We start from the raw sequence: 26,515 nt of genomic DNA on the forward strand, positions 1-26,515 counted from the left end.
ATTCATTCATGTGTGTGTGTGTGTGTGTGTGTGCGTGTGTGTGTGTGTGAGAGAGAGAGAGAGAGAGAGAGAGAGAGAGAGAGAGAGAGAGAGAGACTGTGTGTGCGTGCGTGCGTGCGTGCGTGTGCGTGCTTGCGTGTGTGTGTGTGTGTGTGTGTGTGGTTCATCTGGATACTGAAATGAAAACTACAGTAAAGATATAAGACAACATGTGTGACAGTGATATTCACCTTTTCTGGACTTTAAATGTGTTGAAATTATTTGATTTCTTTCAGTGGTTCAGATTATTGCTACATTTTTATTATTATTATTGAGCACCACAAATCGTGTACATATATAATGATGTAATGTCAGTACAGATGATGTAAATACAGTAGAGATATGCATTCATACACAACAGACATGACCACAGCACATCACAGGGAACAAACTCAGCTTACTACATAACAGTAATACATTAAGAACTTTAAGATAATTAATTGAGAACAAAGTAAATACCAGATATTTATTAATACACATCAAAAGGAATTTAGGCATTACAAATAAAGTCAAGTTTAACTTTCCATGCATTTACAATTATGGATAAAAATGAACTAGAAGCATTAATAAAAGCTCAGTCTTGATTTCATGAGATCATAAGCTTGAGTCTGACTTTAATCACTGACACAATCATTATAGGAGGAAAACTGATGTAAAGGAATAAAGAAAGAGAAATAATAATACAGGTCAATGTTCCAGGTCTCTTTACAACATGCACACATTCACTCTTATTGGTAAATCTAATATGAAAATGCTAAACATTTCTTGTCTCATCACATAAACAATAGCACAATTCAAAACGGTGAAATTTCATAACTAAAGGTTGAGACGTTCACATCACTGGATATCACAGTCAGCGCTGAACACTTCCGTCATAACAGCTGATCAACGTTAAACGTTCAGCTCCTCCCACTCTCTCTCTCTCTCTCTCTCTCTCTCTCTCTCTCTCTCTCTCTCTCTCTCTCTCTCTCTCTCTCTCTCTCTCTCTCTCTCTCTCTCTCTCTCTCTCTCTCTCTCTCTCTCTCTCTCTCTCTCTCCTTCCATCAAAACAGCTGATCAACGCTCTTCCCTCTGCTAAACTAACAGACCCCGCCTTCTGTGAGCTGATTGGCCGTCATTTTGAGATACACACTCACTCACACACACGCACTCACTCACTCACTCACTCACTCACTCACTCACACACACACACACACACACACACACACACACACACACACACACACACACACACACACACAGTGTCTCTCTCTCTCTCTCACACACACACACACACACACACACACACACACACACACACACACACAGTGTCTCTCTCTCTCGCTCTGTCTCTCTCAGACACACACACACACACACAATCACAGTCTATCTCTCTCTCTCTCTCAGACACACACAGTCTCTCTCTCTCTCTCACACACACACACACACACACACACACACATGCTCTCACACACACACACACACACACACACACACACACACGCACACACACACACTCTGGTGTGAGTGACAGACACTAATGACAGACACATACACTAATGATCATCAGTAATTACTGTCACACACACACACACACACACACACACACACACACACACACACACACACACACACACACGGTGTAATGAGTGTTCTCAGAGTTTGAGCCCTAGACACATCGCCAGCTCGTTCTTCTGGATCTTCCCGTCTCCGTTGAGGTCGCAATGACCCAGCAGAACCAGTTTAAACTTGTCCAGGTCCGGGCCGCTGAGACTGGGCTGAAACACACACACACACACACACACACACACACACACACGTGAGCATCTAACCAGCCGGATCAACACAAACGGTCAGGGATTCTGTGAAATAGAGAAATAATGAGCTTCACCTTCACCAGCTCCATCATGTCTTTGACGAAACCATCGACCTCTTCGCCTTCCAGAGCGTTGGTGTTACTCTACAGCACAAACACACACCGCACACAAACCGCACACACACATTTCATTTCAGCTACTGGCCAAACATAGTTTAACTTCATGCACTAAAAACACAAACTAAAACACAAATAAAAATTCATAAAAACTAAAAACACACACACACAAAAAAATATAAAGATAAAAAACACACACACACAAAAAAAAACTAAAGTAAAAATGAAAAAAATAAAAATAAAGCTAATTGACAGGATTTAATAGTATCTGAATGGCTCGTTTGTCCTCTTACCACGTCATAGTGAGCGAAGATCTTCTCGAAGTCTCTGCGTCGATCCTCCTGACTGCCAGCCTGAACAAACACAGCAATAAACTCATCATTACAGACCATAAACCTGTGAAACAGCCCCAGTTTATTCTTCATATCTCACTCGTATGAGTTTATACTTCATATCTCACTCGCATGAGTTTATACTTTATGGGCCCTATCTTGCAGTACATCTATACAGCGACGCATGTATCATTCCTATTTTGCTCCTGACACACAGCAGACTTTTCCCTCCACAGACGTACGTCGGTAAATTAGGAAATGAATTTGCGCTCCCGGGGGCGGTTCAGCGGAAAGAGGAGGCGTGTTCCAGCGCAAACGTTCCCTGGTGCTATTTTGCAGTTTCAGAAAACAATTCCTCCACTGACCAGGAAAAACCTAGTCTAAAGTCAGTGGCGCGTTATTCAGACGCTATTTTAAGGGCGCATGCTTGGCCGCTTCTCTCATCTACACACAGACGCAGCAGTTCTCATTTTTAGAAAACCATACATTATTACAAGGAAAAATATTCCACACGAGGGAAATCATTGTTGTGTCAATGAAGATGTGAAAGAATAGGCATAAATCTAGCTGACATATTTACCCAAATTATCATATGCCTGTTTAAGCGAAGCTAATCTGGGTGTGTTTCTCCATCCCCAATGTCACTTCTCTGTGTTTTACGGCCCTAACGAGAACGTCGGTCTCCTCGGCTGTGAACCGCTCCTAGTATAGGAGTAATAGGAATCCGTCATGGAACAAGCGCCCCTGCTCTTAAAGGGAATGTGAGATGACGCTCTGATTGGTTTATTTCACGTTACGCCCAAACCACACCTATGAGTAATGAAGCTACTTCAGACCAACACATTTTAGATTTGCGTCGGAGAGTCATTTATCCCGCCGGTATAATAGCAACAGCGCCCAAGACCCGCCCACAAAGTTACTTGCGTTTCGCGCTTGATACTTGCATTTCAGATCGTTAAAATAGGGCCCAATATCTCACTCGCATGAGTTTATACTTCATATCTCACTCGCCTTCATCTCAAACTTCAGTAGGAAGTTCTCCTTCAGCGCCAGGATCCTGGAGACAAACATCAACATTAATATGAAGATCATTCACTATATATTCACATATTTCTATGCATATTTAAATACATTATTATGAATCAAACCAAAATAAATCTAATTATGATTCATGTATGCATCATTTAGTAAAGCCCAATCTGAAGCAGATCATCTCCAGTATATCTTATTCCACACCGAGCAGAAAGAGACCTAACCTCGCTTCCCTGAGATACCGGATGGAGCATTGCGTTTGGGTTATTAATAATCCACACACTATGGGGAAACTTTGTTTTCTCTGAATACTGAAGTCTGATTGGTTCACGCTTGGAGAAAATGGAGTTTCCCCATAGTGTGTGGATTATTAATAACCCAAACGCAATGCAAAGGGAACCATATCGAAAGGGAACTAGATAAACTTGACAAAGAAAACCATCAGTTATATAGTTTACAGTTATTAGACACAAACATCTGATTGACCAATCATAATCAGTTATTCCAGAGTCATGTGACTGATGAGATTAGCATCACCTTGCCAAATCATTCAGATCCAAGCGACCATCCTGGTTTTTGTCAAACATCTTCATCTGAAAGTCACGAAGCAGAATCACATGAGCTGGTTATTATTCTTAACTACAATTATGTTATATAATGAGTCAATACACCATCAATCCTTCATCCAAAGCGTGTTTTTGTCTTTGATTCTGTTACGGTTCATGGATCCGTGTGTTCATTTTGTGTCTATGTCTGGTGTGTTTGTGGGTGTGTGTGTCGGTGCGCGTGCGTTGCCTAGTAACCACAGCTGATCACTCTAATCAGAATTCGCAGCTGTAGTTAGGCAGCTGTCTAATTCTAGCAGGAGTGTGAACTGTGTGTTGTCGGTTCGTTATTCATGTCTTGCCGGTTACCTCGTCAGAGTATCCACGCTTGTGGCATCGTCTGTCTAGAGTGTTCTTCAGCCTTATGGATCTTGTCTGACTTCCTGAGTATTACTATCTCTGTCCTTGCTGTCTCAATAAACTGTCTTTCACTTGCACTTGGATCTTGGGACTCATTATTGTGACAGAACGAACCGACCACGATGGATCCAGCAAGTGCGGCTGAATTGAGTGAAATCCTGTTGAAAAGCAATATTCGCATACAACAACAGGAGGAACAGACGATGGCCATGGGTCACGCTGTCCCGGCGCTGGGGGCCCAAGTTTCCAACTGAACTAAACAGTTGCAGCAACTAAGGACCGACGCGATTTCTGTTCAACATCCAGCCGCGTTCAGACCAGTCACCCCACTGAGCCCCGCCTTCCGCCTCCAGCGCTCTACTCCGGTGAGCCCCAGTTATGTTGCTCGTTTTTGGCCAAATGTTCTTTGTACATCTCTCTTCAACCTTCGTCATTTCCTACTGAGGAATCTAAGGTGGCCTTTATAACCTTGTTCTCGGGTCGAGCGGCCAGCTGGGGAACTTCCTTGTTGTGTTTCGTTTGAAACATTTTCTCTGGAACTCAGAAAGGTCTTTGATCGCGCTGCTTCCGGTAGAGACACGGCGCGACTTCTCGCGGAGCTGCGTCAGGGAGATCGCACTGTAACGGACTACTCTAATGAATTTCGCACTTTGGCCGCGGAGTGTGGCTGGAATTCGGAGGCACAATGGGACATGTTTTTATAAGGACTTTCTGAGTCCATCAAGGATGAAATTTACTCACTGGATTTACCCGCAGGGGTGGATAAACTCATAGACCTGGCTATTCAGGTGGATACGAGACTACGGCGACGGGGTCCACGGACACCGTGAGGGTGTTCTACCAGTCATATTTCACTTTCCCTTAGCGAAAGTCTTTTCCAGATCCCAAGCCCATGCAGATGGGCAGGTCCCGTCTATCGCAGCAGGAGAAGCAGAGAAGGAGAGAGAGGGGACTATGTTTGTATTGTGGAGTCGCCGGTCACATCGCTCTGCAGTGTCCGGTAAAAGCCAGCACCCACCAGTAGGTAAGAGGTTACTGACAGGTGAGACTACACTGACTAAATCCTCTTTTTCAGCTACTCATCTTCCTATTAGCTTGAAATTGCATTCTCAGAGTTATGACTGTGAGGCTCTGGTGGACTTGGGAGCAGAGGGTAATTTTTTAGACATTAATCTTGCTCACAAGCTCAAGATACCTGTGATGACGCTCTCTCAACCCATCTCTGTAGTTGCACTGAATGGAACTATTACCCTCCGTCACACACACCACTGCCTCCTTAAGACTCATCACCTCTGGCAATCACTCAGAGAACATTGACTTTCTTTTGATTGACACTCCTTCTGCTCCTGTGGTTCTGGGACACCCCTGGCGTTTGCTCCATAACCCTCATATAAACTGGCGTATGAATTCTGTTTTCACTTGGAGTGAATTTTGTCATGCTTCTTGTTTGTTGTCTGCGTGTTCTTCTGTGTCTTGTTCTGTGTTTCAGGATGAACACACAGATTTGTCTAACGTGCCATGTGAGTATCTGGACCTGAAGGGTGTGTTCAGTAAGTCTCGAGCTGCTTCCCTACCTCCGCATCGTCCCTATGACTGTGATATAGACTTATTGCCAGGTGCGTCTCCGACCTAAAGGCAAGTTATATTCGCTTTCCTCCCCGGAAAGGGAGGCCATGGAGAATTATATTTCTGATTCTCTAGCAGCCGAGATCATTCGCTCCTCTTCTTCTCCGGCTGGTGCGGAGTTCTTTTTCATGAGAAAGAAAGACAACTCTCTTCGCCCCTGTATTGACTATCGGGGGCTTAAAGACATCACGGTGAAGAATACTTATCCTTTACCGTTGATGTCATCAGCCTTCGAGCGTCTGCAGGGGGCGTCATTTTTCACAAAATTGGATCTCCGTAACGCTTATCATTTGGTTCGCATAAGAGAGGGGGATGAATGGAAAACCGCTTTCAATACCCCCAGAGGCACTTTGAATATCGGGTTCTTCCTTTCAGGCTCTCCCGCGATTTTCCAGGCACTCGTCAATGACGTGTTGAGAGATATGGTAGATCAGTTTGTTTATGTTTACCTAGATGACATACTGATTTTTTCTCATTCTCTCCAGGAACATGTTCAACATGTCAGGCGAGTGCTTCAGAGGTTGCTAGAGAATGGGCTTTATGTCAAGGCGGAGAAATGCGTTTTTCATGCAGAGTCTGTTCCATTTTTGGGGCACATCGTCTCGTCCGAGGAAGTGAGCATGGATTCCGACAAGGTTCAGGCTGTGGTAAATTGGCCAACTCCAGATTCCCGCAAGGCCCTGCAGAGGTTTCTGGGCTTTGCCAATTTTTACAGGCAGTTTATTCGCAATTTCAGCCAGTTAGCCTCTCCTTTGACTGCTTTAACCTCCACCAAAACTCCATTCAGGTGGTCTAGCGCAGAGGAGGCTGTGTTTACAAACTGAAAAGCTGCTTTGTTTCAGCTCCCATCCTTGTCGCCCCTGATCCGTCTAGGCAGTTTGTGGTGGAGGTTGACACATCAGAAGTAGGGGCTGGTGCGGTTTTATCCCAGCGCTCTTCCGTGGATGGCAAGATGCATCCCTGCGCGTATTTTTCTCACCATCTGTCACCTGCGGAACGTAATTATAATTTTGGTAACATAGAGTTAATGGCAGTGAAGCTTGCCTTGGAAGAGTGGCGCCATTGGTTGGAGGGTTCGGGGGTTCCCTTTATTGTTTGGACTGACCACAAGAATCTTGAATTCATCAAGTCCGCGAAAAGGTTAAACTCTAGGCAGGCTTTTTTGTGGTTGTTTTGATTTTTCTATATCTTACCGTCCGCGTTCTAAGAACATCAAGCCGGACGCGTTATCCCGTATTTTTGATCATTCGAAGCACCCGTCTTTTTCCGAGCCCATTGTGCTGCAAAAGCTTTTTGTTTCTGCAGTCACGTGGGAAATCAACTCGAAGGTCTGCACAGCCTCTCAAGGGGTAACGCCCCCGCCTGGATGCCCACCGGGTCGTTTATTTGAGCCAGACTGTTTGAGGTCCGAAGTTATCCGATGGGGTCATTGTTCCAAGGTAGCTTGTCATCCTGGGGTTAAGCGCAGCACGTTTCTCGTTAAACAACGATTCTGGTGGCCATCTATGGCTCACGACGTTCGTCTTTTTGTTTTGGCTTGCTCAGTCTGTGCTGTTTCTAAGTCTTCCAATCGACCCCCTGCTGGACTCCTTCAACCGTTGTCAGTTCCTTCGAGACCCTGGTCCCACATTTCGTTAGATTTTGTTTCAGGTCTCCCTCCCTCACAGGGCAACACAGCGATTTTGACCGTGGTGGACTGGTTCTCGAAGTCAACTCATCCCTCCGCCCAAATTACCTTCTGCCAGGGAGAAAGCGGTTCCTGTCATTTACCACGTTTTTGTAATACATGGCCTCCACATGGATGTGGTCTCTGACAGGGGGGAATTTTGTCATTTGTTGGGGGCGACTGTTAGTCTTTCTTCTGGGTTCTATCCCCAGAGTAACGGGCAGATGGAGAGGGCCAACCAAGATTTAGAACGAATTTTGCGATGTTTGGTCCATCAGAATCCCTCCTCTTGGAGCCAACAACTCTCATGGGTTGAGTACGCACATAACTCGTTACCAGTCTCAGCCAGTGATGGAGTACTCGAGTCCTGGACTCGGACTCGAGTCCGACTCGAGTCCCTATTCTCTGGACTCGAGTCCGACTCGAGACTCTATTCTCAGGACTCGTGACTTGACTTGGACTCGCTGACTGATGACTCGTTCTTGGACTCGGACTCGAGGATATAAAATCGGACTTGAGCATTCATCAAATGAATGACGTTGGATGAAGTTTCTGACTAAATAGGATTTAAAATTTGATATAAGATGTTACACTTTTCCTGTTTTGGGCTCCAAGACCGGACGGGATCTCTTTTTTTCCTGCATATATGAACGAGCAGAGAGAAAGCCCCAGCCGCGCGCGCGCTCTCACCGTCTTCAAACAACACGAGCGGTGCTCCCTCCTCACGCATATTAATCAAAATCAATTGACACGATAGTAAAAGGTCGGAATACCGAAGTTTCACGTAGATCATTCAGAGATTTTTTTCTCCTGAATTACCGCGAGGTGTGAATTGTGCTGAAAAAAAACAAAAAACGTTTGCCTTATCTTCTCTGAAAAGCGTTCCGCACATTCAGCTGACATTAGCCACAATTTCAATAAACGAAAAGACCTATCTAGTGATGAAATGTTTTCTGTGTTGACACAAATCTTGTCCTGTCCTAAACTGCCGAGATAATCACACAATGCGTGCCGTATAGGCTACACGTCCATTAATGACACGTCCGATTCGCGAACTAATGACTCCTTTGAACGATTCACTTTAATGAATGGTTAAAACAACTGACCATCTGTCCAACAACGAACTCACGAGACGTCTGAATCGGTGTATAACAAATCGGTAACACTTTACAATATGTTCCATTTATTAAACTCTAGTTAACTACATTAGTTAACATTTAGGCTACTATTAATAAACTGCACTTCTACAGCATTGTTAATGTTAATTTCAACATTTAGCCTACTAATAGCCTACATTATTGAAATCAAATTTTTTATTTATATTTATTTATATTGTATTTATTATTTATAATTGTCAACACAGTGGTGTCATTTTTGTTTAATGTAGACCCTCTTTTATAATTATATCAGCTCTTTAAAGGTGCCAGAGTAGAGAAATGTTGGCAGTCTTGAAATATAACACAGACTCAACCTTGATGACTCGACTCGGACTCGAACACTGGGGACTCGAGACTCGACTCGGACTCGAACTCAGGTAATGGTGACTCGACTCGGACTCGACTCGGTCTCTTCTTTGGTGACTCGGACTTGGACTCGGACTCGAACACGTGGACTCGAGACTTGACTCGGACTCGACAATTGGTGACTCGACTACAACACTGGTCTCAGCTACGGGCCCATCTCCGTTTGAGTGCAGTTTAGGTTACCAGCCACCTGTGTTTCCCAGTATGGAATCCGAAGTCGCGGTTCCCTCTGCTCACGCTTTTGTCCAGAGGTGCCGTCGCACCTGGAGCAGGGCTGGACAGGTCCTCCTCCAGGTGGGGGCGCGCACTAATGCTCAGGCTGATCGCGCCTCGAAGCCTCCCGTCTATGTCGTTGGTCAAAAAGTGTAGATTTCATAAAAAAATATTCCTCTCTGGTCTGTCAGTAATAAGCTTGCGCCCAAATTTATTGGCCCGTTTACTGTCACCAAGATTCTTAGTCCGGTGGCAGTTCGCCTCAAACTTCCTCCATCCAAATTAAAGACATACTGAATCACTCCCTTATCGATGATTACAATTGTCAGGTAAGTTCTCCTGGGAGTGGCAGGAGGCACTCTTAGGGGAGAGGGGGTACTGCCTCGGTTCATGGATCCGTGTGTTCATTTTGCGTCTATGTCTAGTTTGTTTGTGTGTGTGTGTGTGTGTGTGTCGGTTGCGCGTGCGTTGCCTAGTAACAGCTGATCACTCTAATCAGAATTCACAGCTGTAGCTGGTCAGTTGCCTTTATCTAGCTGGCATGTGAACTGTGTGTTGTCGGTTCGTTATTCATGTCTTGTTCTCGTTGCCAGTTACCTCGTCAGAGTTTCCATGCTGAGATTGATTCCTGCATCCTCATCTGAGTTTCCACACTGTGTTGGTTTACCGGTCTAGAGTTTACATCAACCAGCATCCTTGTCTGTGTTTCCACGCTGAGTTTGATTCCTGCATCTTCATCTGAGTATCCACGCTTGTGGCATCGTCTGTCTAGAGTATTCTTCAGCCTTATGGATCTTGTCTGACTTCCTGAGTATTACTATCTCTGTCCTTGCTGTTTCAATAAACTGTCATTGCACTTGCACTTGGATCTTGTGACTCATTATTGTGACAGATTCACTATGGTAAGCCTGTTATAAGAGTATATATTTTAGACCTGACGGGATGGTTTTGGCGGGAAATTGCACACATCCGTCACTCGCCCGTGTGTCTTGTCATATCCATAAATAGAGTAAAGTTACTTTGCTGCATGTCTGGTGTGGGAGTGTGTGTGTGTGTGTGTGTGTGTGGAACAGAGAAGAGTCTGCTGGAGAAAAGAGAACGAGACAGAGCTCGTAATAAAACAAGAATCAACATCAGCTTGGCTTTAGGAGATGGAGAGAACTAAGGGGTTTAAAATGTTGTAAAAGTGATGGTGATGTCTACAGCAAATTGCATATTTTTCCTCCATATTCCATAAAAGCCTGATGCATCACATATGATACAAACATATATATTTTTAAAACATTTAGTCTAAAAGTTCAATTTCCCCCCCAAAAAATGTTAAACTATTATTTCATATGGCATGGTGTTACCATGATATCGGTGTACTCCTCCAGTCTGGCTGTAGTGATCTCTCTGTTGTTCTGATGGAAAAGATCCCGCAGGAAACTCTGACATCATCAAAACAGAGATGGCAGCGTGAGTACACACACACACGTACGTGCAAAGGAAGTGACATCATCAGCATAGCTCACCTTCAGCTCCGCAGCAGAGATGTATCCACTGCTGTCAGTGTCATAGCAGCGCCAGATCTGAGATGAGACCAGAGAGTCACAACACCGGATTTAAACTAAACTTTAAGTAAGAGAAACCTGATGATGAAGATTGTGAGTGTGAGGTTCTGACCCTCATGAACTCCACGCTGTTCTCCAGCGGCGTCTCCCTGCGGAACAGCAGGAGGAAGTTCTCCTCCTCGTGGAGAACCACAGCAGCCAACTGATGACAGACACCACAACATTAGCTTTAGAGGATCATCAGTTACTCATCCTCACGCTAATGTAATATCAGATCCATTCTAGACAGACAGACAGACAGATTAGATAGATAGACAGATAGATAGACAGATAGATAGATAGATAGATAGATAGATAGATAGATAGATAGATAGATAGATAGATAGATGTCAGTACCTGCTCCATCGACAGGCGTCCTCCTGTAACTTCACAGCTGGACAGAATCGTGTCTCTGATCTTCTGGAGCTGCTGCTCATCAAACTACAAACACGACACACGCGTGACATTCATCTGAGATCATATGAGAATCATAAAGTACACGTGTTCAAAAACGAATACTTCTATTCATCAAGGTTAGAGCGGGTCAGAGCGGTTCACTGCAGGTCTATCCCTGTTCACTTTAAAACTTTATGTGGTGGCCATAGGAGCTTACCACACTCCTTTAGCTGGAATGTCTGTGGGTAAAGAGCCTTCGGTGTCTCGTTTCCTCTGTGGTGCTCTGACGCTGAGCTCGTACCAGGGTGCCGACATCTGGCCACTGTCCTGCAAGGCTTTTCCCAGGCTCCCTTTGAGCCCATCGAGGAGGTTCCGGCCTAGTTCCTGACCTTGAAAGCTTCGTTCCTCCTTGCTATCACTTCTTTTAAAAGAATCGGAGATCTGCAAGCACTGTCGGTGGCACCCTCGTGCTTGGATGCACCTGGCATGGTTAAAGCGTTCCTTCATCCTAGACCAGGCTATGTTCCTAAGGTCCCCACTAATGTGGCCAGATCTATTGTTCTGCAGGCCTTTTGTCCTCCTCCTTTCCAGAACTCAGACTAGGAAAAGAACAATCTTCTATGACCAGTCAGAGCGCTAGATGTCCACAGAGCTGCCCTGTGGCATCAATCTGGGGTGTGTTTCCCGTACAACGCTGTAACTCGCTGCTTCACTACCACAGTACGCTGCATCGTTGAAGAAATCAACTATCTAGTCTTGACTGTTTCCCGAAACCGTATTGTCGCAAAGTGGTCATTCAACCGCGTTGGTTAAAGATGTCATGCAGGGGGTGGAGTAATAACTACTGTTAATGAATCTGTTTGAGATCGAATTAATGCAAGAGGTTTTGCTATAAATTACAGACATGCATCTGAGGACTAATTCTCATTTTTCTCAGTTATTTAGCTGTATTTCCAGATTCGATCATAGGCTCGCTCTTACGCACTAGAGCACGTTCACACATGCATGTGATGTAATGCATGTAAATGACACTTGTATGTATTCTAAATAAAAGACACAGATTGTCCTGAATGTCAGCTTGCTTATTTGTCTCTAGATCAGGATTTATTGAGTCCACATGTCATGCAAACTAGAAACTGCTTCTAATCACAGGTCGAGATCTGTCGCTCCAAACACACAACTCTGCGATGCTGTTTGCGAATGTTAGTTGGAACGATGGTTTCGGGAAACACAGACTCGTTGAACTGCTGATAACGACAGAACTTGCGAGATGGTGGTGAGACTATCCCACTCTACTAGGAGTATCTCGGCCTCCAAGGCCCTTATTTCACGGAGTCGCTCTCCAGGACGTTTGTGATGTGGCAGGGTGGTCCTCACCGCACACATTTGTACGGTTCTACTCTTTGAACTTGGACTCTACACCAGGGTTCCTCTCGTCGCCCTAGAGCTGCTCCTCGCGATTTCACACAGGACAGACACTTCTTGCTATGGTGGCGTCGGTATAGACGTTGTCAAATTGTTGTCAAAACATTGTCAAAATAATTCTGGTTCGCATGGACATGCGGAAGCAATAAAAAAAAATCTTATAAAGTTTTAAGGCCAGACAGGTGTTTGTTGAGGTCAGTTTGTCGAGCATACCTATAGACTGAACACGTAATATGCATGTGCACGCCGTCAGCGTTTTCACATATTCGCGTTTTTGAAGTTTGTGTGGAGATGATAACTTTTTTATTAATTTATTATTCAACGCCTGCACCTTGTAACCTCAAGCATCAAGGTAGAAAGGTGTTGTGTTAGCCCCTAAGTTGATAACTAATGATCTTTGCAACGGAAGTGAATCAATCAAAACTAACTTTATCTGGACAATAACTTTATTCTAGATCTGCTGTAAAGCCTAAACAATCTCTGTTACTGTAATCTCCTATTATCACTGTAAAGCTGCTTTGAAACAATCTATATTGTTAAAGTGCTGTATAAATGAAGGTGACTTGACTTACAGGCGTTCCCACAGTGTCAGTCGATGCAGCGTGAGTTCCCTTGAAAGGGAATGCCTCGGTTACGACTTCAGGAAACGAGACGCTGCGTCACCTGCCATATTTCCTACGTGCCTGTCAGAGGCTTCAGACTTTTACGAAGCGCTGCTGTGTTTCGGGCTGGCTTTATAGTTCCCTGGTTCGTGACGTTCCGCCACACCATTGGACTGATTTCTCATGTGCTTCAAGACATCATCACGAGAAGCGTTCCCTCAGCGTCAGTCGACGCAGCATCTCGTTCCCTCTTTAGGGAACCGAGGTTACAGTAACCGAGGTGTTTTACATTATAATAATATTTCACTGTTTTTACTATTTTTCAGCAGCTTTGATGAGCAGAAGAGACTCTTTCAAAACATTTACAAATCTTAATTATTCCAAATTTTTTGAATGATACATCATTTAACAGCAGATCTGAAGTCTGTTTGTCATTTAGGGGCTGTTTACACGACACCGTTTTCAACTAAAAACGTAAAACTTTTTATGCGTTTTACACGACAACAGTGTTTTGAGGCCTGAAAACACAAAGTTTTGAAAACGGGTTTCAAAGTGCAAGTTTTTGAAAACGATCTCCGTGTAAAAAACAAAAACGCGAATCTCTGAAGACGATGACATCATGCACATGCGGATTACGTGTTCAGTCTATAGTGTTTCATCGCCATCTACTGGCCTGGCAGCAGAATACAGCGAGTTTAGTCGTTTTCGCGGATCGCGTGTGTAGGCTACGCGAAAAACTCAAAGGAAAAACGGTAACGCTTTAGATTACAGCCCGGAAAGTACTGAGTAATTAAAATGAAATTACAGTGTAACTTTCGGTAATTACAGTGTACCTATAAAGTACTTACGTGTAAGTATAGGGGAATAATATGTAAAGTCTTGGGAATAAAGGTGTAACAACCAGGAAAATACTGAGTAATTAAAATGAAATTACAGTGTAACTTTTGGTAATTACTGTGTACCTATAAAGTACTTACGTGTAAGTATAGGGGAATAATATGTAAAGTTTTGGGAATAAAGGGGTAACAACCAGGAAAATAACAAATTATTTAGGCAAATTATTTAGACTAAGTATTCCATGTAGTTACAGGGTAAGTATGACATTGCGGGCTGTAAATTAAAGTGGTGCTTCTTACCCTCTTGTTTCATAGTTACAGGGTAAGTACAATAAAAACATACATACACACACACAATCTGATATCACTTGGAAAACTTTATTTGAAAAACAACTTATTTAAAAACGGATTTACAGCAATTTGTTTCTCTTGCTTGGTTTCCTCCTCCTCTTGTTCCTCTTCTTCTTTTTCTTTCTTTCCACTGATGAATCTTAAGAAGGAATCCCATGACATGTCTCTTGCTATTCTGTATTATGTGTTAAAAGAAAATACAGTACAGAAATGTCCTCACCATTTACTCATCTTTTACCCTCATGTCATCCGAGATGTATACGAATTTCCTTCTTCAAATGCAAGCTCATGTGTTCCTAAAAGTTGACAACAGCACATAGGCCTACAACAATAACTACAGTAATCCATACGACCCCAATGGATGAATCAATGTCTTCTGAAGTGAAATGATAAGCGTTTGTAAGAAAAATACCAAATATTTAAACATTTTAAACTGTAGACTATCGCTTCCGACCAACTGTCACCTGCGCGTTCATGAGAGGGTTGAGTACGTTTACGCTTGACAATTTAAAGCGTGACGTAAGCGCACCGAAAAACCGAATGTCAAATTATTTTTTTTATGTTTTCATTATTGCTTACAACAAAATACAAACAATAACAGATAATAATAATAATGAAAAACAAACCATGCAGAAGAACAGACACCAGTTCTCACGCGAGTTTCACATCAAACTCCCGTGAGAATGCAATGAACGCTTAAAGCTTCACCAAAGGTGAAGCCATTCAAGCCGACACTATGAAGCCGACTCTCATGCACTCGCTGGTGTCAGTTGATCGGTAGCGAAAAGATGAGTAAATTATGAGAACATTTCTGGGTGTTCTGTATTTTCTTTTAATACATAATACAGAATAGAAAAAGACTCCTTCTTAAGATTAGGCTAATCAGTGGAACGATAGAAAAAGAAGAGGACCAAGAGGGACAAAAAAGGACAAAACATGCTACTTTCTGTCAGGACTTTAGTATTTGAAATGAAAAGTTGATTTTTAAAAAATAATAAAGAATAAGAAGTGTAATATGTTGTAAATCTGTTTTGAAATAAGTTGTTTTTCAAATAAAGGTTTTCCAAGTGATGTCAGATTGTGTGTGTACATGTGTTTTTATTGTACTTACCCTGTAACTACATGAAACAAGAGGGTAAGAAGCACCACTTTAATTTACAGCCCGCAATGTCATACTTACCCTGTAACTACATGAAACAAAAGGGTAAGAAGCACCACTTTAATTTACAGCCCGCAATGTCATACTTACCTTGTAACTACATGAAACAAGAGGGTAAGAAGCACCACTTTAATTTACAGCCCGCAATGTCACACTTACCCTGTAACTACATGAAACAAGAGGGTAAGAAGCACCACTTTAATTTACAGCCCGCAATGTCATACTTACCTTGTAACTACATGAAACAAGAGGGTAAGAAGCACCACTTTAATTTACAGCCCGCAATGTCACACTTACCCTGTAACTACATGGAACAAGAGTATATTTTCCTAGCATTTAAAAAAATAAAAAGTTGCAATAGTTTTACTTGCCTTGAAACTTAATCAGTGCACCTTTGCAATAATAACAAATTAGCCTACTTTATAAATGCACTGATATGTACCCCGCAATTTAAAAAAAGCCTGTATGTATTTACACTATTATTACAAAAAGGTGCAATGTAGCCTACTCGCTAAATTGCTCCCAAAAGTAAGATTCTAAAATACTTAAATAATCTAAATAATTTGCCTAAATAATTTGTTATTTTCCTGGTTGTTACCCCTTTATTCACAAAACTTTACATATAATTCCCCTATACTTACACGTACATACTTTACACTGTAATTACCGAAAGTTACACTATAATTTCGTTTTAATTACGCAGTATTTTCCTGGTTGTTACACCTTTATTCCCAAGACTTAACATATTGTTCCCCTATACTTACACGTAAGTACTTTATAGGTACACTTTAATTACCGAAAGTTATACTGTACTTTCATTTTAATTACGCAGTACTTTCCGGGCTGTAATCTAAAGCGTTACCCATTGATGGTAAATTAAGAAACACAAACACTTGATTTTACTCACAGTCTTCGACGTCTTCATCACGCTCCGTAAAAACTCCCCCAGGTTCTTCGCGTCGATGAACCCATCATCTGCACAGAAGCAGAGGTCAGCAGCAGGTCAAAGGTCGTTCCTCACGCGTGAGGTGTGTGTGAACACCCCATCGGGTGTGATGTATGAGGTGTGTGAACTCACCGTCGCGGTCGAACTGAGTCCAGGTGTTGAGGAAGGTGGAGGCGGTCAGACCTCTGAAGAAACTCTCCATGACTGATGATCAGAGTCGAGCTGCAGGTCGTCATGAGCATCAGCTGCTCCTCCTCTCCTCCGGGCCACAATTACACCCACATAATGATCCGTCACTGGAGACAACACACAATCACACACACACAGAGCAAACCCACACACTCCACAGCTGCGCTGCACTCGCAAAACTACATTCATCTCATGACCAAAACACACAGACAGAAGAATACATAAGTGCATCAATAACTCATCAGAACAAACAAAACGTTCCTTTTGTCTAAACAGACCCAGACGACATCTATCACACACACATACGCACCCCCACACACACACTCGCACGCACACGCACCCAGACACACACACACTACAAAATAAAATAAAATGGATGTTACTTTGAAACCTTTTTCACTTCTATTCATTTATTTTTATTTTTATAATTACAAAGAAACAGCAAGTAACAACCCAGAGAACAGGGAAGGTTCTCTCAAAGTTATGAACAAACGTTCTTCCAGTAACATTAATGGAACGTTCGTTCAGAGTCTGGTCTTTAATAATGTCAGCACAAAAACATGATTTATACATCATTCATAGAATGTTTCAGTTGGATGTTCGTCTGATGTTTTTTAAATGTTGTTACTTTGATTCAGAACGTTCAGAGAACATTCAAATGTAACGTTCCATAATGTTTGAAGAATGATACAATGATTAATGTTCACACAACCAAGAAAAAACGTTTTTAAGAACATTCAAAAATAATGTTTCTTATATTTCTGTTAGCAGGGACATTCAATTAAACGTGAAGTTTCAAGTACAAAGAATGAAATAGTATTTTCTTGTAAAATGTCTAGTAATCTTTAAAAAAGTTTGAAATAAAACAGTGTATGTTCGACACTGAAGAACCCTTGAGATTATGACAGTACTGAAAAATCAATGACTTACATTTGTTTATAATAATCAAAATTGTTTTGATTTTATACTCCTTTTAAAAAACTTACCACACTTCAGAATCTCACCGCCGATGAATTACGTTTATAATTCCTCATATTTATTTTCCTGTGCTGTAATTATGACAATGATGATTGATTTCAAACTTTTTTATTAACAAACACTGTGACAAACGTTAAAGTGTCGAATTACGGTTGATTTAGTGATTCCAGAAAACTCCAGATTCTGATTCAGTTTGATCTTGAAAAGGACAGGGTTATTATATTTACCTGAATCCATAACAATCCATATCGTTACATGAAATGAAATAAACAGTAACTACAATAAAACTAAGCATAACTTGATGTACTGATAAATGAAATAAAAATGTATATAAACTATATTGATATATTAAAAAAATTATAATAAAATAACAAAAAACACAATAAAATAAAACAATTCAAATGAAAACTGATTCAAATGATTAAAAAAGACTATAACTATCTCAATAATACTATAATAACACTGGATGAGAGGAAAATACAATTAGATTTTTGGTGTTTTTAGAATATAATTTTTTATATATATTTTCAATTTGATAAATATTTTAAGTCATCTTGGAAGTTTCTTGAGGCCCCTTGTTGAGAAGCACTGATCTAGCTCATAATCTTGCATTCACGTTTAACTAGAAATTATTTAATAATGCAAAAAAACAGTTTTAAAACATATAAAGTGCAGTAGAAGCCACTGCAGAGTCAGACATCAGTCAATCAGAAGTGATCACGCGCTGTGATTGGCCGGAGCGGCCGAGGGGAGGGACTTGGTGCGCTGGCGCTCGGTGTCGCCCTCCTCTGGGTCGGTCCGGGACTGAACGCAGGAGATGGAGCGGCTGACGCTCAGTGTGTGTGAGGTGTGTGTGTCGAACACAGGAGACTCAGGAGCTGCAGGCAGAACCAACAGTCAGGATCAGCAGAAGAGATTTCTGATATGAATTACACATCATGAAACTCACGGGGGTCCGACGAGGCTTCTCCCTCTGTGCTGTGAGTGACAGGACCAGGCTCCGCCCCCTCAGTGACTGACAGCATCAGCAGAGCAGGGGATTCTGGGACATCGTCCAGATGAGGAGGAACTGACGACAGAAGACATGAGTGAGTCAGAGGTCAGATTCATCACGTGTGTGTGTGTGTGAGTGTGTGTGTGTGTGTGTGTGAGAGAGAGAGTGTGAGAATGTATGTATGTGTGCGTGTGTGTGTGTGTGTGTGTGTGTGTGTGTGTGTGTGTGTGTGAGAGAATGTATGTGTGTGTGTGTGTGTGAGCATGTGTGTGTGTGTGTGTGTGTGAGCGTGTGTGTGTGTGTGTGTGTGTGTGTGTGTGTGTGTGTGTGTGTGTGTGTGTGTGTGTTTGTGAGCATGTGTGTGTGTGTGTGTGTGTGTGAGCGTGTGTGTGTGTGTGTGTGTGTGTGTGTGTGTTTGTGAGCGTGTGTGTGTGTGTGTGTGTGTGTGTGTGTGTGTGTATGTGTGTGTGTGTGTGTTTGTGAGCATGTGTGTGTGTGTGTGTGTGTGTGTGTGTGTGTGTGACTCACTGATGCAGTCAGAGGTGCTGAACGACACGGATGGACGGCTGGAGCGGTGCTCTGATGACGGTGTGTGTTCAGCTGTGTGTGTGTGTGCAGGTGTGTGGGTGTCTTCAGGTGTGTGTGTGTGTTGAGGTGTGTGTTTGAGTTTTCTGACTGCAGGTTCATCTTGAGCCTCTTTCTGGACTGCTAGTGTCGTGTGTCCATGATCTCCACCTGCTCAATAACAGATTGTAACTGTATAAATAGAGAACTGAGAAAGCCTGACCAGACAGTTGTGAAGCATTCTGATGTAGTTTTAAAGGGGTTATATGTAGAATTCAGAAACCCTTGATGTTAGTGACACCGGTGGGTGGCCATGAAGTGAACTGCAGCAGCACTTGCAATGCAGGTGCTAGGGTACTCTGGGTGGATGCTAGGGTGTTGCTATGGGGTTGTTTTGCAGTACTATTGTATTCTTAGTGGTTTCTAAGAAGTTCCTAGGGTGTTGCTACAGCGTGGTGTTCTGGGAGGTTGCTAGGGTGTTGCTATGTGGTTGCTACAGCATAGTGTTTTGCTAGGGTGTTGCTATGCAGGTGCTAGGGTATTCTGGGTGGTTGCTATGGGGTTGTTTTGCGGTGCTATGGTGTTGTTGGTGGTTTCTAAGAAGTTCCTAGGGTATTGCTATGTGGTTGCTACAGCATGGTGTTCTGGGAGGTTGCTAGGGTGTTGCTATGCGGTTGCAATGGTCTTCAGTCAGTAAATTTACACAGACATTAGACTCACACACATCAACATCATCATCATCATCTTAAACACACAATGACGTCACCTTCATCAGGAGCTTCAGCTTTGGATGCTGCAGATGGAGACACGCCTGCCTGCGAGTGACATCATCATCATCAGTCAGCTCATGTTTATGTCACATGGGTTATCAGCAGTTTTTAATCAAATCTATATGTGACCCTGGACCACCTGGTTTTGAAATTGCGATTTATTCATCATCTGAATGCTGAATAAATAAGCTTTCCATTGATGTATGGATTGTTAGGATAGGGCAATATTTGGATACAACTATTTCCAAAATATCTTCATGGAACATGATCTTTACTTAATATCCTGATGATTTTTGGCATAAAAGAAAAATCGATAATTTTGCCCCATACAATGTATTGTTGGCTATTGCCACAAATATACCCGTGCGACTTGTAACTGGTTTCGTGATCCAGGGTCACATATTGACCAGCGTGTGAAACTCACCTTCTTGCGCTTCTCTTGTTTGGCCCGTATCTCCGCCAGCAGCAGGTCGTTGCCGAGCACCTGCGCGCCCATGTGACGCCCCGTCAGCGGACTGCCCCGTTTGACGCCCTCCTGCACATGACCTTTGACCTCATGCGCAACAGGCTCCGGGATCACGACCGGCTCTGGGTGCGGGGCGTCTGTTTCCGTTGTTGTCACGGAGACCGTTGTCATCGTTGTCGCGGTTGCCATGGGACCGGGGGTGGGGCTGGTGGGCGTGGCTTTGGTGGAGGAGCGATGCTTGATGAGGCTGAAGAAGCCGCTCAGTCGAGAGTCTCTGTTCTTCTCTGTGTCCGCGGCAGGCGCTCTGCAGCCAGCAAGAAAAACCGTAATTTCACCGTCTAGGTTAACTACCCAGCAAGCAATTTTGCCTTTAAAAGATGTCTGATAGCCGTCCAAACACAGCCCAGACGTCTAGGCTAAAACAAGGCAAAATTTGGGCTGCCAGTGAAAATTGTATAGACGTCTAAACCAGAGCCCAAGAATAGACTCGTCATCAGTTAGACAACAAAGAGTGAAGAAATGAAACCAAACACCTTGTAATCACTGTTGACTTTGCTTACAAGATGGAATATCATACATCTCGCAAGTTATTTTGGCAAAAACGAGATGTAACCAAATAAAAAAAAAGTTGTCTAAAAGTGGGTTATCTAATTGATGACTAGTCTATTCTTGGACTCTGGTTTAGACATCTATACAATTTTCACTGGCAGCCCAAATTTTGCCTTGTTTTAGCCTAGACGTCTGGGCTGTGTTTGGACGGCTATTAGACGTCTTTAAAACGCAAAATTGCTTGCTGGACAGACAGAACGAGCGTGAGGCCCGAGTCCACCACACACACTCCGCTTCACATCTCACATCTTACTTAGCTACGATGTTGGTGACTTTTCTGGAGTAGAACTCTGGAACGCCTTCATCCACAGAGCTGCTCTGATCCAGTTCCTGCACAGGGTCGGTGCTGATTGGCTGACACTGAGAAAACATCCAATCAGAGGCGTTTAATGAGCCGGTCTGTCTATGAGGATCATTCACACTGATCGTGAACTTTCACCTCCAAACTCAAACATTTCATTCCTATCTAGTCAAGTCAGTCAATTTCTACAGCACTTTATTCAGTACAGATCGTTTCAAACTGTGTGCAACTTCACAGTAATAAACAGGTAAATAACAGACTCAATGATGCAAACTTCATCAAGTATGAGAGAGATTCAGTGGTGAAGCCGCTCTACAGAAGATGAGAGAGTCATTATTCAGATCAGTTTCTGTTCTCATCTGATAGTGTCAGTGCAGTCAGATTAATATTATGAATATTATTACTGGATATTACGTGTCCTATGGACATGAAAATAATAATGTGTCCGGTTCATTTATTTTGTCCATGGCTCTGTAAAAAACTGTCCCACTTTTATTAAGTGGCTTTAACAACTATGTACTAACATTGAAATTAATACTTTGATACAATGGACTTATTGTGTACATACATGTTTTTACATTGTACTCAGTCATATTTTAAAAATACCTGCATGTAATTACAGCTGTAATTAATTTATGTAATTACGTTTGTAATTACACTGTTGACCCTTACATCTTAACCCAGGCTTAAACCGACCCATACCACCACACGCATATGTCCCTAACCTTACCCGTATCACACCTCAATAGCAGCAAAAGTGTTTTACAATACAACATGTACACAATAAGTACATTGTACAAGTACATAAAGCCACTTAATGTAAAGTGGGACCAAAACTGCTTTGCGTCACTGTAAACTCACACGCTGTGTTTCTCTGAGTGTGTTCTGGCGTCTCACGGCGGCTCTGCTGGGTTTGATCTTCTTGGTCCGCCGCGGCCTGAACTTGGTGGCGTGTTGAAGAGGGGGCGTGTCTCCTGTGGGCAAGGCGCAGAAGCTCATAGGCTGAGGCTGGGGTTGCTCCGCCTCCACTGGGGGCGGGGACTCTGGCCGTGGAGGGGGCGGAGTCGGGGGCGGTGGCAGATCGTCCACACAGGGAGACACGTCCTCTAATGCCTTAAACAGATCAAAGTCCAGCTCTGACATGCACACACACACACACACACACACACACACACACACACACACACCAGAAACACAATTAATCAGCAGTAATTAACAAACTCTAATGAGAGCAATGGAATCTGATTGGTGTAGGTGACGTGTACCGAAGGCGGAGGACATGGGTCTGAACATCCTGCTGTGAATGCTCTTCCTCTTGGCTTTATGTGTCCGCTGGAGATCGAACACACACGCAGAAAGACATCAGCGTTCACCTGATATTAACACTCATATGCATAAGCAAATACACAGCATCAACATGGTGTGATTGTTCTTTTCGGAGCACATGATCACAGTATTATTTCACAAAAGAGAAAAGAGCAGCACAATCTGCTCAACATCTGCGTGTGTGTGTGGGCATGTTTAGCTATACTTGTGACCAAATGTGTGTGATGGGTAGGTTTAGGGGTCGGGTTAGTGTGTGTGGTGGGTAGGTTTAGGGGTCGGGTTAGTGTGTGTGTGATGGGTAGGTTTAGGGGTCGAGTTAGTGTGTGTGTGTGCGCGAGCGAGTGAGTGTGTGTGAGTGAGTGTGTACCTGTGGTTCTGGATCTGCTGGTATCTGTATTTCTTTCTCGTCTAGAACTTCTGTCTCCTGTGAGTCCTGATGCAGCAGCAGCTGCTGACCTCTCCTGCTCAGATGACCCGCCTGACACACAAACACACACACACACACACACACACACACACACACACACACACACACACACACACACACACACACGTGAATGAGGCACACACACATCTACACTGTGATAATGTGTAGTTTTGTGTGTGTATATCTCACCAGCGTGTGTTGAGAGCGAGAAAGTGACTGCAAGATCTCATCAGTGATGTATTCAGAGAGACACGACGCCATACTGAGCTTCACCTCACTGAACACACACACACACGCACACACACAACAATCTGTTAACATGTGACTGTGTGTTACATGATTGACACGTTACCTCAGTAGAGATGATCTCTGTGTAAGCGTGAGCGGACCTGATCTTGTTGATGATGTCGAAGGCCGACTGCTCCAGCAGGGTGGAGGTGATGAAGGCCTTCGACACACTCGTCCTCCCTTCACTGGCGTGGAGAAGATTCTCACGCAAACACGCCTGCTGCATGACGTGAGGACACACACTCTGAGCCGTGTCCAACATCGACACCAGCAAACCCTGAACACACACACATCTCAGAGAGTTTCTCAGCCTTCTGTGATGATGTTCAGTGTGTGAGTGAGTGTGTGTGTGTGTGAGAGTGAGTGTGTGTGAGAGCGTGTGTGTGTGTGTGTGTGTGTACCTGCAGCTGCTGGTCTATAAGTATGCTGATCTCTCCTGCCACTGAACACAGTTTCTCCTGCACCTGCTGCACACACACTCCCGCTGACCCGTCACTGATGCCCGCCGATGAGCGCTGGTCATACAGACTGCGCAGAAGCTACACACACACACACACACACACACACACACACAGAACATGCTGCTTTAGTTCATCTGCAGGAGCACCTATTGTACTTTTGTCCATGATCATATCTCTTTAGTGTGAAATGTTGCTGTTTGAGCATGAAAAAGCTCCAGTTAATCCCTATATCAGTGTCACTGTTTCTGAACTCCTGAAATGTCTCCACTGTAGTCTTGAGTTCGCTTTCAGTCGGTCACCGATGAATTGGGATCTCGTTTGAGAGACCAATCCACTTCGAGTGTAACTAAACGAGCCAATGCACATTGGCATGCGGGTTTTGTATCCAACGGCCCGCAGCGCGGGACTAAATACGGAAGTGGATGCATCGCATATTTGCGGATGAGTCTGCTGTTCTGCGTTCATGGATGCGTCATGTTCTCACTGCAGGAACATGACCAACGCGGTGTTGAGATCAAGACTCGAATACGTCTCTCGAGGCGGAGTCCCTTTGCATATTCCCCGATCTAGTTCTGGATCTGGTGGATCCGGTCTACTTTGGCTAATAGCACTGGTGATCTGAGGATAACCCTGCATCTCTTCCGTGAGCACTTAACCTCATTAAAAAAATCAAATAATAAACTTCCCTTTTCCTTTAATCCTCCTTTGTCTGGCTTATGCTACTCTAAGCAATGCCCGAACTTTGTATTTTTGAGCAATTCTATTCTTGCGTTGTTTTTGCCTATTCATCAGAATCAGAATCAGAATCAGAAAGAGCTTTATTGCCAAGTATGCTTGCGCATACGAGGAATTTGTCTTGGTGACAGTAGCTTCCAGTACACATACAATATAAAGTGACAAGACAAGTGACAAGTAACATAGGTATAAATAAAATAAAAAAATAGAAAAAATAAAAATAAAATAAAAATAAAAGATTATAAATTATAAATATATATAAAGTTATAAGGTGCTATAATGAAATGTCTGAGGGAAGTATTGCACATGTTTGTTCCACAGTAGGGGAACATTTAAGTGTTCATGAGGTAGATGGCCTGGGGAAAGAAACTGTTCCTGTGTCTGGTGGTTTTTGTGCTCGGTGCTCTGTAGCGTCGACCAGACGGTAACAGTTCAAACAGAAAGTGTGCTGGGTGTGACGGGTCCAGAGTGATTTTGCGAGCCCTTTTACTCACTCTGGATGAGTGCAGTACTTTGAGTGTGGGAAGGGTAGTGCCAGTGATTCGCTCAGCAGTCCGAACTATCCGCTGTAGTCTATGGAGGTCGGTTTTGGTAGCAGAGCCAAACCAGACGGTGATGGAAGTGCAGAGGATGGACTGGATGACAGCTGAGTAGAACTGTACGAGCAGCTCCTGTGGCAGGTTGAATTTCCTCAGCTGACGCAGGAAGTACAGTCTCTGTTGGGCTTTCTTCACAATAGAGTCTATGTGAGTGTCCCACTTCAGATCCTGAGAGATGGTGGTGCCCAGGAACCTGAATGACTCTACTGCAGTCACAGTGCTGTCCATGATGGTGAGTGAAGGGAGTGCAGGGGGGTTTCTCCTGAAGTCCACGATCATCTCCACTGTTTTGAGCGTGTTCAGCTCCAGGTTGTTATAACTGCACCAAAGAGCCAGCTGCTCCACCTCCTGTCTGTACGCAGACTCGTCACCGTTCCGGATGAGTCCGATAACAGTAGTGACTCGCTTCATGATGACTCGCTTGCTTTAGTCCTCATTTGTAAGTCGCTTTGGACAAAGGCTTCTGCTATATGACTAAATGTAAAATGTAAATATAACAGTGAGGGCTTCCCCGACGAGACCTCCTCTTGCACACTGCAGCCATTGGAGCTTCCAAGGGAGGGAGTGTCCGGGCATGCTGTGGTTTTCACGGATGCCTCGTCCACCGGCTGGGGGGCCACGTAAAAAACGGGCATGCATTCTCGGGCATGTGATGCGCACATCAACTGCCTCGAGGTGCTTGCATTACGTCTTGCGCTGTGCCACCTCAAGGGGTCGCTACATGGCGAGCATGTGCTGGTCTGTACGGACAGCACTGCCGTCGTATTGATGCAACTCAATCGTGCTAAATCGTGCAGCCGACGAGCTCTTACACAGCCTACGCTTCCAGGAGAAAAGAGACTCCATCCCCAGGCGGTCCAGATGATTTGGAGGCACAAAGGTAGATCTGTTGCCTCTCCGGACAGTTGCCAGTTGTTTTATGCCCTGATCGAGGGGACGGCACGGACGCGCTGGCACACAGCTGGTCTCGGGGTCTACGCAAGTATGCCTTTCCCAAAGTGATTCTTCTCGCACAAACACTGTGCAGAGTCAGGGAGGAAAAGGAGCAGGTCTTGTTAGTTGCGCCGTACTGGCCCAACCGGACCTGGTTCCCGGAAGGATCTAGGAAGGATCTACTTTCTCAGAGACGGGGCACCCTGTGGCACCCGCGTCTGGAATCTCCACGTCTGGTCTTTGGATGGGATGTGGAGGTT

General features: G+C 43.8%; 2 protein-coding genes across 2 annotated transcripts in view; both read right to left on the minus strand.

The window, feature by feature from the left end:
* Positions 1–491: 491 nt before the first annotated feature.
* On the minus strand, positions 492–17,742 carry LOC309511381 (secretagogin). The gene is made up of 11 exons (XM_082186584.1): positions 16,748–17,742; positions 16,577–16,644; positions 11,258–11,341; positions 10,974–11,063; positions 10,823–10,879; positions 10,661–10,738; positions 3,853–3,908; positions 3,295–3,340; positions 2,245–2,304; positions 1,910–1,978; positions 492–1,796 (listed from the first exon to the last, which is right to left on the minus strand). The coding sequence occupies exons 1-11, from the start codon at positions 16,815–16,817 to the stop codon at positions 1,674–1,676; spliced, it is 801 nt and encodes a 266-aa protein (XP_082042710.1). The 5' UTR covers positions 16,818–17,742; the 3' UTR covers positions 492–1,673.
* A 132-nt stretch (positions 17,743–17,874) lies between these two features.
* Positions 17,875–26,515, minus strand: part of carmil1 (capping protein regulator and myosin 1 linker 1) — a 37,118-nt gene continuing 28,477 nt past the window's right edge. Inside the window, exons 26-37 of the mRNA XM_082186438.1 lie at positions 23,929–24,066; positions 23,629–23,804; positions 23,429–23,516; positions 23,180–23,290; positions 22,752–22,818; positions 22,348–22,622; positions 21,439–21,545; positions 20,535–20,880; positions 20,107–20,155; positions 19,305–19,511; positions 18,732–18,851; positions 17,875–18,660 (exon numbers count right to left, since the gene is read on the minus strand). Of these exons, the coding sequence (XP_082042564.1) occupies positions 18,500–18,660; positions 18,732–18,851; positions 19,305–19,511; positions 20,107–20,155; positions 20,535–20,880; positions 21,439–21,545; positions 22,348–22,622; positions 22,752–22,818; positions 23,180–23,290; positions 23,429–23,516; positions 23,629–23,804; positions 23,929–24,066 (1,845 nt within the window). The 3' untranslated portion in view covers positions 17,875–18,499. The remainder of the gene's footprint in view (positions 18,661–18,731; positions 18,852–19,304; positions 19,512–20,106; positions 20,156–20,534; positions 20,881–21,438; positions 21,546–22,347; positions 22,623–22,751; positions 22,819–23,179; positions 23,291–23,428; positions 23,517–23,628; positions 23,805–23,928; positions 24,067–26,515) is intronic.

The sequence above is a fragment of the Leuciscus leuciscus genome (assembly GCF_965113295.1).
Source record: "Leuciscus leuciscus genome assembly, chromosome: 12".
NCBI lineage: Eukaryota > Metazoa > Chordata > Actinopteri > Cypriniformes > Leuciscidae > Leuciscus > Leuciscus leuciscus.

Excerpts from the sequence above, each read along its gene's own strand:
- LOC309511381 (XM_082186584.1), bottom strand. The coding sequence starts at position 16,817 with ATGGAGAGTTTCTTCAGAGGTCTGACCGCCTCCACCTTCCTCAACACC. Across the intron at positions 3,909-10,660 it reads AGGAGTACACCGATATCATG|ATGAAGATGTTTGACAAAAA; the intron begins GTAACACCATGC and ends CGTGACTTTCAG. Across the intron at positions 1,797-1,909 it reads ACATGATGGAGCTGGTGAAG|CCCAGTCTCAGCGGCCCGGA; the intron begins GTGAAGCTCATT and ends TGTGTGTTTCAG.